Source organism: Tupaia chinensis, unplaced genomic scaffold, assembly GCF_000334495.1.
Source record: "Tupaia chinensis unplaced genomic scaffold, TupChi_1.0 Scaffold000377_5, whole genome shotgun sequence".
Classification (NCBI taxonomy): domain Eukaryota; kingdom Metazoa; phylum Chordata; class Mammalia; order Scandentia; family Tupaiidae; genus Tupaia; species Tupaia belangeri.
The window spans coordinates 2,323,682-2,335,332 of record NW_006159879.1 but is presented as its reverse complement, the minus strand read 5'-3'; the positions used below and the strand labels follow the sequence as shown (position 1 = coordinate 2,335,332).

The 11,651-nt window shown below is 51.5% G+C and overlaps 1 protein-coding gene across 2 annotated transcripts in view; it reads right to left on the bottom strand.

The window, feature by feature from the left end:
- Positions 1 to 11,651, bottom strand: part of SH3YL1 (SH3 and SYLF domain containing 1) — a 35,315-nt gene that overhangs the window by 10,713 nt on the left and 12,951 nt on the right. For both annotated transcript variants that reach the window (XM_006153533.3, XM_006153534.2), the window contains 4 exons: positions 10,900 to 11,013; positions 8,958 to 9,022; positions 4,308 to 4,420; positions 3,286 to 3,414 (listed from right to left, as the gene is read on the bottom strand). In XM_006153533.3, coding sequence (XP_006153595.1) covers positions 3,286 to 3,414; positions 4,308 to 4,420; positions 8,958 to 9,022; positions 10,900 to 11,013 — 421 coding nt within the window. The remainder of the gene's footprint in view (positions 1 to 3,285; positions 3,415 to 4,307; positions 4,421 to 8,957; positions 9,023 to 10,899; positions 11,014 to 11,651) is intronic.

Here is an 11,651-nt window from a genome sequence, read left to right as displayed (position 1 = left end):
TTCCCTCTCCCACCCTCTGTCCTCACTGTCTCCGGTGTCATAACTATCTTCAGTGCTTTTATGTTCTCCAACCTTTCAGTCTCTACCACAGTGTGGAGAGTGTTAAATCCACTCCCTCAAACTCATGTCCAGAAGAAACTACCATCAGTGTTCTGATTTGCACCCTCCTCTACTCATGTAAAAGCCACCCGTAGACACGTACCAAGGCTTGCATGCACACATATTATATGCACATGTACATGTGTAAACAAAACTAAACATACCTGTATTTACTTGGTTTTGAAGTATCTTATAAAAATGATACCAGGCATATAGTTTGTAATTTCTTTAAATTTTAGGTTTTTGCCATAGGGAGCATACATTGGCTGGAGAGAGACAGTGACAGGGAAAGTGAGAAATCTCTCCCCAGGAGGGCTGGCCACACTGCCACCCCTCCTCCTCCTCCTGGGGAATTTGGGCATGAGAGCACATGTGCCTGGTATGAGTTTGAAGTCACTGAGTCTAGGACTCAAACCACAGTCAGACATGTGGGAGTCCAAATGCCTTACCTACTACCTCACCTGTTGGCTCCTAAAATATTTATTTTTTTAATCAAAATTACATAAAGGCTTATCTCACATGTTTGGAAGTCCTGCAATTCATTAAGAAGTATTTCTGTTTTAGTTTATTCAGGATTAAGTTGAACTTCAGTGGGGCAGTCTGCCACAGGGTTATAGTCAGAAGGTCCTAAAAGCCCTTTTTTTTTTTTTAGTAGAAGTTTTGCCTTAGGGCATGTGTTCTTGAGAGCAATAGAGAGAGAAAGAGAGAGAGACAGAAAGAAGGTGAGCAAGCAAGCTGCCAGGTCCAGTGTGTGCTGGAGAGAGAGAGAGAGAGAGAGAGAGAGAGAGAGAGAGAGAGAGAGAAGGAAAGTGAGAAACCACCACTGGTGGGGGGTGACCATGTCAGCATCTCTCCTCCATTCTCCTCCCAGCATCTTGGGCACACACGCACATGGGCCTGGTGTGATTTTCGAGCTCCTGGGTCCAGGACTCAGATCACTGTTGGTCATGTGGGAGTCCAGTGATGTAACCACTATCCCATCTGCTGGCCCCACAAAGGCCTTTGTTCCCCCAGGTTTTGTCACAGGACATAGGTACTTGCCTGAGAGAGGCAGAGAGAAAGAAAGTGAGAAATCACTTCCCAGGGGGGATGTCCATGCTGCAGTCTCTTCTCCATTCTCCTCTGGTATTTTGGGCACTCACACACACACAAGCACACACACACACACCTGGCATCAGTTTTAAGCCATCAGGTCTGGAACTGAGCATAGCCAATCATGGGGGAGTGCAGCGCCTTAACCACATGCCACCTGCCCGTCCCCGAAAAGCCTTTAAGTAATACTCCTCAAATCAATAAAATCAGAGGTGAAAACATTGCTCTTGGTTTTATTGGGTTGTCAGAAAAGTCGTGATGCAGTTTTTTGTTTTTCTAAGCAAAAATAAGCTGAACTGTGAGTGGACCAGGCCAGGGGACTTGCGTGGGTCTGGTGTCTAGGGGGGGCTGTTTGCTGCAGGCGGAGCCTGGGCCCCAGCTGTGCCTCAGCCCTTCGGCCCCAGGTGGGGACTCTGCCAGCTCTGCAAGCCCCCTGCCAGGCATGGTGTTTTACTTCTCTTGGGTCTGCTGCTTTGAGAAAAATGATAGAGATGCCAATTTAAAGCAGAAATTTCCCCTCACCTCTTATGATATTTCCAAATCCTTTTTTTTTTTTTTAATAAAGCTATAAGGGACCAGCAGATGGCATAATGGTTACGTTGCTGGACTCCCACATAATCTACCGCAGTTTAAGTCTCAGACTCAGAGGCTTAAAACTCAGGCCAGGCATGTGTGTGTGTGTGTGTGTGTGTGTGTGTGTGTGTCCATATCCAAACTCCTGAGAGAAGAATGGAGAAGGGATTGTGGCATGGCGATCCTCCTGGAGGGTGACTTCTTGGTTTCTGTCTGTCTCTCTCTATCTCTCTGGTGAGCACATGTGCCCTGTTGCAAAAATCTCTCTAAAAAAAGGTCAAACTATATTTTTACTGAAAGTTGGTTTCCATTTGAGACGGAGGAAAGACGGGTGGAGCCAATGGCGAGCCTCACGATGATGATTGTCTGGCCGCCCCGTGCGTTGGAGCTGGTGCGCCCTGCTCCAGGCCTGAGAACGCCAGCCCCACCTGGATCAGAGGGCCCGGCCGGCCCTGAGGCGCAGTACCAAGCAAGGAGCAGTGCTGTGATGGGTGTGCACCAGGCGCGGCAGGAGACAAGTGTGGATAGGGTTTTCTTCGAGGGGCAGAGTGCTTTTTTACTTTTTAATGTTTTCTAAATTTTCTATAAGCACATATTACTTTTACATTGAATTTTTTTAAAAGAAAGACTTTTGCTATAGGGTGTGTGTGCTTGCTGGGTAACAAAGAGAGACAGACAGAAAGCGAGAAATCACCCCTCAGAGAGGAGGGCCATGTGGCAATCCCTTCTCCTCCATTCTCCTCCTGGGATTTTGGGCACATACATGCACACACCTCATGTGAGTTTTAAGCCACTGGGTCCGGGACTTGAACTGCGGTTGACTACATGGAAGTCCAGCAACATAACCATTACACCATGTGCTGGTCCCTACATTGAATTTTTAAATATACACCTAGAGCCACATGTTGCTGCACTGAAAGGGACGGATGAATGCAATCCACACACTCGCTCTGCACACACTCGCTCTGCACATTCGTTCTGCACACACGCCCTGCACACTTGTTCTGCATACACACCCCGCACACTCACTCCACACACTCGCTCTGCACACATGTCCTGCACACTTTCTCTGCACACTCGTTCTGCATACACACCCTGCACACTCACTCTGTACACACTAAACACACACCCTGCATACGCTCTATACCCACTGCACACACACACAGGCTCTGCAGACACGCCAGAGCTGCCTCAGTGGCTGTCCCTCACACCCACTCCCAGGGAGAAAGCGTGGCATGGCTGAACTTTTTTTTTTTTTTTGGAGAGGTTTTTGCTATAGGGAGCATGTGCACTCGCCAGACAGAGAGAGACCGAGAGACAGAAAGCAAGAAATCACCCCCCAGGGGGGATGGCCATGCCACAATCCCTTCTCCTCCATTCTCCTCTCGGGATCTTGGGCACACACGCACACGCGCCTGGTGTGAGTTTAAGCCACCGGGTCAGGGACACGAACCGCGGTCGACTACATGGGAGTCCAGCGACATAGCCATTACGCTAACTGCTGGTCCCCGCTGAACTTACTTTCGATTGGTCTCTTTCCTTTCGATCAGGTAGCTCCCTTCCAGAGAAACGCCGGCAAAGAGTCCTCTGGATTTGCAGTAGGTGAAGACGGCAGCGGGACTTCTCAGGGCAACGTCCCCTTCTAAATTCCTGTAAAATACACGATCCTGTCTCACAGAGCCAGGGGGGCTCCAAACCTGCAGGCGAGTGTGTGAACAGCATTGGACTTGGAGCCTGAATGAACTAACTCATCCTCTACCTACTTCAACTCCTCTGGCCTGGAGGAAAGAGCGCCATGGGGAGGTGAGGAAGAACACGGTGTGGAGCCAGCAGAGGGCAGGACCAGGTAGAGCCACCCGGCGGTGCGTCCCTGTGCATCCTCCTCTCCTCAAACAGGCTGTGCATGAAAAATTTTGGATTCTCTTACGGGCGAGTATTTTCACGGAACCTAGGAAGCTCAGATTTCTCTGCAGCTCCTGTAAGGAGCCCACGTATAAAGCATGCCTGCACTGCTCGAGTAACACTAGAATAGCACTTTGTTGGCAGAGAGAGCGAGCACACCCAAGACAGAACCGCGGAGTAAAACGCGGTTTTGATTTCCTTGTGTTTCCGGTCTCAGATTTTCCGTTACAGTCCATCGCGCTGGCTGTGTTTATGAATTTATTTCTGACGACCTCAGTCACCTGGGGAATGTTTACGTCGTAGATCTGCTCATTTACATTCATGTTTCCTCTTTCTTCTTAAACTTAATATCTTTTTAGAAAATAATTATTTTATTGTACTTTATTTATTTATATATGTATTTTTTAATTTGACCAGAGAGGGAGAGAGAGAGAGAGAGAGAGAGAGAGAGAGGGAGAGAGAGAGCAAGAGAGAAAGCAAGATGTCAGGTCTGGGACTCGAACAATGGTCGGCCATGTGGGAGTCCAGCGCCCTTAACCACCATGCCACCTGCTGGCCCCCATGTTTCCTCTTAATGTAAAAAAACAAATTTTAAACCTTTATTATGTAACATCTATTTAGAAAGTGCTTTCAGAACTCACCTTCCCAAGGGCCCAACAGCCACAGTGAAATTCCCTCCAAGCGTGAGGTTACCGCCTTTTGCGAAAGCTTCTACTGCTCGGTCATAATTCAAAATGATCACCAAATCTGATACCTAAAATGTAGAGACCATGCATTTAAAGAGTTAGACCAAACGGCATTTAAAACATGTTGGTTAAAGCTCAGCTATACGACGTGTAATGTGGAAACTGAATGCAGACAGACACAGGATACGGAAGAGGAGCCACATTTCCGTTTTCAGCGGAAGAGGGAAGGCGCTGCATGGGGACAGCGATGGGGGACACACCTCAGCACGGTCCCCCTCAGACTTACACACAGGGCACCCTTCAGTCCTCCCAGGTTTGGGGTGTCAGCTCTAAGGGCTGCTGAGCAGAAGGAGATTGTCACTGTTGACAGTGGAAAGACAATGAAGGTGGGTGGGAAGAACCAACCATGTGCCTGACCCCCTCCAGTGGGACCCTAATGACAGAGAGGGCCGAAGGCCACAGAGCAGGACAGCTAGGCCTGGTCCTGGCAGACTTCCCACACCTGAAACCCTGGCGGAGCCCGGAGCCCCCACCAGGAAGCGCGCACCTGGAAGTTGAGAGAATCAGTGACAGAGGGCACCCAGGGCATACACGGTGTGCAGGGCTCAGGTCCCTCGAGCAAAAGCTGAGTCTAGGGTTTGCAGGGAACGGTAAAGGCAAACACGGCCCGGAGCAAGGAGCCGTCTAGGAAAGATGCCCGCACACACTGTGAGGCGCCGAAGTAGGCCTGGAGAGTGACACGAAACGCAGGATGAGAGGCGACCAGACCACATGACCCTGACCACAACATGAGCCCTGACCACAAACTAACTCAAGCACTAACCCTGACCCTGACCCCGACCACTAACCCTGACCATAAACTAACTCAAGCACTAACCCTGACCCTGACCCTGACCCTGACCCTAACCACTAACCCTGACCATAAACTAACTCAAACACTAACCCTGACCCTGACCACTAACCCTAACCGTGACCCTAACCATAAACTAACTCAAGCACTAACCCTGACCTTGACCTTAACCCTAACCACTAACCCTAACCCTAACCCTGACCCTGACTCTGACCCTAACCCTAACCAACATGAGCCCTAACAATAAACTAACTCAAGCGCTAACCCTGATCCTAACCCTGACCCTGACCCTGACCTGACCATTAATACTAACCCTAACCCTAAACTAACTCAAGCACTAATCCTGACCCTAACCATAACCCTGACCCTGACCCTAACCACTAACCCTGACCCTGACCCTAACTCTAACTAACTCAAGCACTAACCCTGACCCTAACCCTAACACTGACCCTGACCCTGACCCTAACCACTAGCCCTAACCCTAAGTATAAACTAACTCAAGCACTAATCCTGACCCTAACCCTGACCCTGACCCTAACCACTAACCCTGACCCTAACTCTAACCCGAACCACTAACCCTCACTTTAGCCCCAACTGCAACTAGTTCCTAGCCATATCCAAGCACTTGGCATCTACCTGCCTCTAGTTGTCCTGCTGGCCCTCGCCCTGACCCTAGCCCTTGTCCTGACCCTCGCCCTGACCCTAGTCCTCACCCTGACCCTAGCCCTTGTCCTGACCCTTGCCCTGACCCTAGTCCTTGCCCTGACCCTAGCCCCAACTCCAGTCCTAGCTCTAGCTCTGACCCTAGCCCTGACCCTGACCCTGACCAGTTGCTAGTGCATGGAGCTCTTCCAGGCCCGGCAGGCCTGTCATCAGATCAGCCTTCTCGTCCTGCCATCAGACCAGGGTCACTTTAGCCTATACCAGGGACTGGTTGGCTCCCTCCCTCTGTCTACTCTTTAGTCCCAAATACTCTTCCCTCCAGAGAATATCTGCTCAATCTCCACATGCACTGTGCACCCACGCCCTAGTTGCTAGGCAAGATGCCAGTGTCATCGCGGGTCTCTGCCTGCCTCTTATGATGTCCTCGGAAGCAGAAGTTACATCAGGTCCGACCGGGGTAGGTGGGGTCTGGCCACCCCAGTGTGCAGCAGTCATACCAGCCAGTCATGCTGAGGCTGGGGAAGACCCAGGCTGGCACCCAAGGTCCTCCTGCACATGGCAGCCTGCGTACCAGGATCCTGGGCACGGCCAAGAGAAGGGTTATGGCGTGAGGACCCTGTGAGTGTGGGGTGCCTCTCTCTTTCTCTTTCCTGTCTCTCTCCCATGGGAGAAATAATACTTTTTTTTTTTTAAAGCAAGCTGGACTTTATCACCCATGCACCTGTGAGGCCTCGAACAAGTACCACAGTTTCTCTGAACCTTCTTTTCCTCCCATCTGAAGGAGGCTTAGACTAGACGTCCTGCCCCTCAATGTCCGAAATACCCAGACTGGTCCAGGGCCCGTCCAGGGCCACCAACTGCCACTACCTCTGGGTATTTCACTGTAAGAGGCCATTGACAGCCACTGCTCATGTCCAGGGAGCAACTTCATGAGACTGAAAGGTTTGTAAAAGTGCAAACTATTATTACCTATTCTGTTCTAAAACAGGTAGGTGGGTGGTTGGATTACTGGACAACTTGGCTGGCACTACCTGACCATGTGTGTGCTTTCTGTATGCGCAGAAGCAAGCCCTGCCTGGGTGTGGGCATGTCAGTCCCCATCCGTGCACAGGGGACAGGCTCAGTGGGTGTCATTGCATAGCTGGTCCTGGCCACACCTTGTGGACAGGAGACGGTCCCTGCCTTCCCTGGGGACTCGCAGCCACCAAGACCAGCAGGGTAAACACAAGCTACTGTCGCTAGAGCCAGGAGCCAGGCACCAGGACGGCCACCAGAGCAGGGCCTCAGAGTTGGTGTGGGTCCTTGGCTTGGCTCCCTACCCTGGGGTCTGCAGCAGGGGCAGTGGGCAGAGCCGGCAGCAGGGTGCATGGGCATGGAGAGAGCCTGATTCGCAAGGGTCCTGTGCAGCTCTCCTGCTCCCTGCGGCCCACCCCTGCCTAAGCAGGTGCCGCAGAGTCAGAGCAGCTGCCCAGGCAGGGAGGAGGAGGGCACACATGCCTGGGAGGCGGAGAAGCCCAGACGCGCTCCCTGAAAGTGCCTGAGCACCACAGTCATGCTCGGAGATGCCTGTGGGGCTCTGGAGCCAACTTGGCCATATTGGAGAAGTCTGGACCCTATTCCCCATCCTTGGGACACGCTTCTTGTCTCTATTTGAAATAGGCATTTTAAAAGTAAATAACAATCCTCATGCACAGCAGGAGAAATTCCAGAGCTAATTTCAAAACTGTAGAGACAAGCTTTGCATCAGAAGCTTCCACGAACAGCAAGCACAGGTAAGCTGCAAAGATGGAGGAGGGAGTAACCCACAGGTGACAGCTTACGCCCTCCCAGGTGCCTTTACGGGTAAGTCCCTGTGTAAGTCACAGACGTAAGCCAACAGGGAAGGCTCACTTTACCTCTTCCATGGATGGGAAGCTGAGGTGCACACCGGAAAGGGGCTTGGACACCAGCAGAGGCCGCCTGCCCTGGCTTGCCCATTGCCACGCTGCCTTGTAAGACGCACACTTGGTGCTCTAGTAGCTGACAGATCATACGGTTGCACTTCATCTGTTCTACTTGTTTTTCGAGGCTGTTAGTCTATACTGAACTGACAACGCAACCGCAAAGAATCGTCTGGGGAATGCTCGCTCTGGCCTTTGCTGTATGGACCTGGGGTGCAGCCACTTCTGCTTAGTCTCTCCCTGCTTCGGAAGGGAGTGTCCTCACCGCAACCGGCCTCCAACACCTGCAGAGGACTGCAGCCCCAAGCCGGGCAGTGGGAGCAGAGGGGCACGCACAGAGCTGTGCCGGTGCACTTTCCGCAGGAGGGCGCCACTTCTGAAGGCTTCGGTTTGATTGCGTGGAATACAAAAATGCTGTCGGACACGCAACGCTAAATACCTTCTTCCATTGGTACCATAGTTTACAGTCGTGGGTACTGAAGGCCAAACACGTGTGGAAGAAGGCCTGCAAGAGCACCTCCTCCTGGTAGACCAGGGGAAGGTCAGCCTGAAGGCACAGGGCAGCTGGGTGGGTGCTGCCTGAGACTGGAGAATGGACCGAATGGGCTGTTGGGTTTGAGATGTGCCAGCCAGTTAGAGATAAAGCACCAGGCAAGGCTTAACGCCATGTGAGGAGGGCCCTGGAATGATGTGACCTGCTGTGTAGGTTCTAGTCCATCGACACGAGCTTAATCGTTCGCAGCAAAGTCATAGACTGAAGTCAGGCAAGGTCCCTCCTTAAAGAGCCGAACGGATTTGGGACCAGCAGACGGCTTAATGGTTACGTCACTGGACTCCCATGCAGTTGACCGTGGTTTGAGTCCCGGACTTGGCCCCTTAAAACTCACTGTGTGTGTGTGTGTATGTATGTGCGTGCACATGTGCGTGTGTGGTGCCCAAAATCCCAAGAGGAAAATGGAGAGGGGACTGAACTGAACTCTGCTCAGTGAGGGCAAGGAATGAAAACTGGCGGTGAGCCACCAGAAATACAGGCGGAACGATCTCCACTGGGGTCAGGGGCAAGATGAGGATGCTAGAGACCCTCCCTCGCTGCCCTGCGTGAGCTCAGGCTTCCGGAGACCACATGGGCACAGACACGCCTCACCCGCTTACCTCGACTCCGACTTCGAATCCCCCGCCTAGTCCAGCAATCCCGATGGCCGAAGGCGCGGACCATGCTGGTGAAGAGACAGGAGTTATTCTACGTATGTGACGGAGAACCGGGGAACATGGCGACATGCAAACAGCTTTGTCCTTTAAAGACTTATGGATTTTCCCCATGCTTTAAAATGTTTTCTGAACATTTTATTCTAAATATTTCTATGCCATTTTTTAAAGTGAAAGATTAGATACCCTCTGTGGGTCTCAGGCTCCGAGACTGGGCCCCAAGTCTCTCCCGCCCTCAAGTAATTCCAGATGCGGTTCCTGCCGCAGGACAGCATTCGACAGTTCAGCTGCCACGGTGTGTGAGACAGTCTGGCGGTGGCTCTAGTCTTTATTTGGAATCATATCCTAGATATTACAGATCAGAAGGGGTCAAGAGAATTTATTACAGCCACTTCTGTGGGTAACAGAAGACTAAATCGTGTCTGTGGTAACCCCTGCTGTACCTCAGAGAACTACAAGAAATAGGCTATAAATTCAAGATCATTAAAATTTTAAGGAAACACATTTCTTTACATTCAGAAGGTATTTCCAAATTCCATCTGCCATGAAATGACACATTTTGGAGTTGCTGTAAACTTACCTGTCCTGATACCGTTATGCTAAACAGATCCAGAAAGACTACTTCTAATTTGGTAGGGGAAGGGCAGAATAGGTTGGATAAAGTTCTTCCTGTAAATGGCTAATCATTTTCTAAAGCTAGTTTTCTTTGCCATCCTGCATTCTAGAGACTAGGGTACTGTTTGAACATACCCAGAGTTAATCTGCTTAGGTTTAGAGGAGTTTTGATTACAGAGGCCTGTGCTGGGTAATCCCAAGGTTGGTTTTCAACCCCTGTTAGCGGCTGTCCCGCTTAGAGGTGCCGTCTTGGCCAGGACCCCAGGAGCTCGTCCACTCGGCTTCCCCAGCGGAGTGCCACTGCTGCTCACTGGCTGCGGAGACCTTAGGTGTGAGCCCAGCAGGAAGCTCCATGGGACAGAGAGCCCCCACTGTCCCGCCTGTCCGTGGGCAGTGGCCAGGACACCCATACATCCCGAGAGCTTCCTGCAGACAGCCCCAGCAGACGGGGACCCCGTCGCCCACACTCTCATCTGTGGTTGCCCTGCTAGAAGTCTGCCCAGAAGAATTTAGGGGGTGCTTGAAGAGAGGCGGGTTCTGACGGTGCCATCCCAGAGCTAGTCCACGGCTTCCAGGAGGGTTTACTGACCATGGGGACCAATGGGTGTCTAAAAGCCGTATGTCCCACAAACACCTCTGCTGTTTTCTGTAAGTGTCCCACACTCTCTCTCTTAAAATAAAATTAAATCATGTACGCTAAGAACAGCTATTAATAGGAAAACATGTTCCGTACAGGACTGACAGCAGATGTCAGATTGGAATGAAAAGCATTTTCGCTGGTTATGATACAACTGCAAACACTTTAAATATTACTATAAACGTTGGCCCTTGGGATTTATGCAGATATAGTTTTATTTCATCTCTGAAAAAACAAGTTGCAGATCATGCCCTGGAGGCTAAACCCAAATTACCTGCCGATGGGACCACGTAAGTGCTCTTCGATGGGGCAGGGCAGAAAGCCTTTTATTTTCGGGCACAGCAAAACCAAAAGGCGAGTGGTGAGAACTCACATTTAACGCTAGAAGTGTTTAAATACGGCCCTGCAGTGGGCGACGGGCTGACACAGGGCAGATGTGGCTGACGTGGGCTGTCTCCTGTCCTGAGAGGGCTGTGACACATGTGACACCACTCTGAGCCCAGTCCAGAGGCCTCATGGTACCCACTGTGGGTGACACAGGGGAGCCTGCCCTGTTCCCCATGACATGTGCTCAGAAAGGAAACGGGACGAGAAGTGGTTCCGACCACCCACCCCAACAAGCAAAGGGCCACTTACTTCCATCCGGGAGCCGGGCCAGGACAATCCCGCTGCCGCCTCTGGCAGTCACCAGAAACCCCGCTTTGATCACAGACAGAATGGCGAGGCCCTTGGCCTTGGCAATCACGTGAGCTGTGGACAGCAGGGACAACGGGCAGGTCAGACATGGGACTCAGGCTCCGGGAGGGACCGTGTCCGGGCGAGCCTAAGCCGAGGGCACACCGCGGCCTTTCTGCCCATCTCCTCTGCGTTCCTCTCCACGGACGCCCAAGTACCCTGCGACACAGAGGTGGGACTCATACATGATCTACTGCTGTAACAGGACGACTAGTTTTTGTAATTTGAATTAATTTAGGAGGTTATGCACAATTTAGAAAACGAAAGCTGCTATTTCTTTTCTAGAGGACATGTGTGCTTCAAAAAAGAGACAAAGAGAGGAGAGGCACGTCCCATGAGGAGTGGCCGCATGACCGTCCCTCCTCCACCTCCTTCCTGTGCAGGTCTGGGCGTGCATGCACACGCACCTGCTGCGACTTCCAGGCCTCAGGGCGTGGACTCAAGCACGTGGTCAGGCATGTGTGACCCAGCTGTCCTAACCACCAGGCCACAGAGCCAGCTGAAAAGTTACTGTTTTGGGGAACCAGCAGTTAGTGTAATGGCTATGTCGCTGGACTCCCACGGAGTCAACCACGGTTCACGTCCCGGACCCGGTGGCTTAAAACTCATGCTGGGTGTGTATGCGTGCATGCCCAAGATCCCGAGAGGAGAAT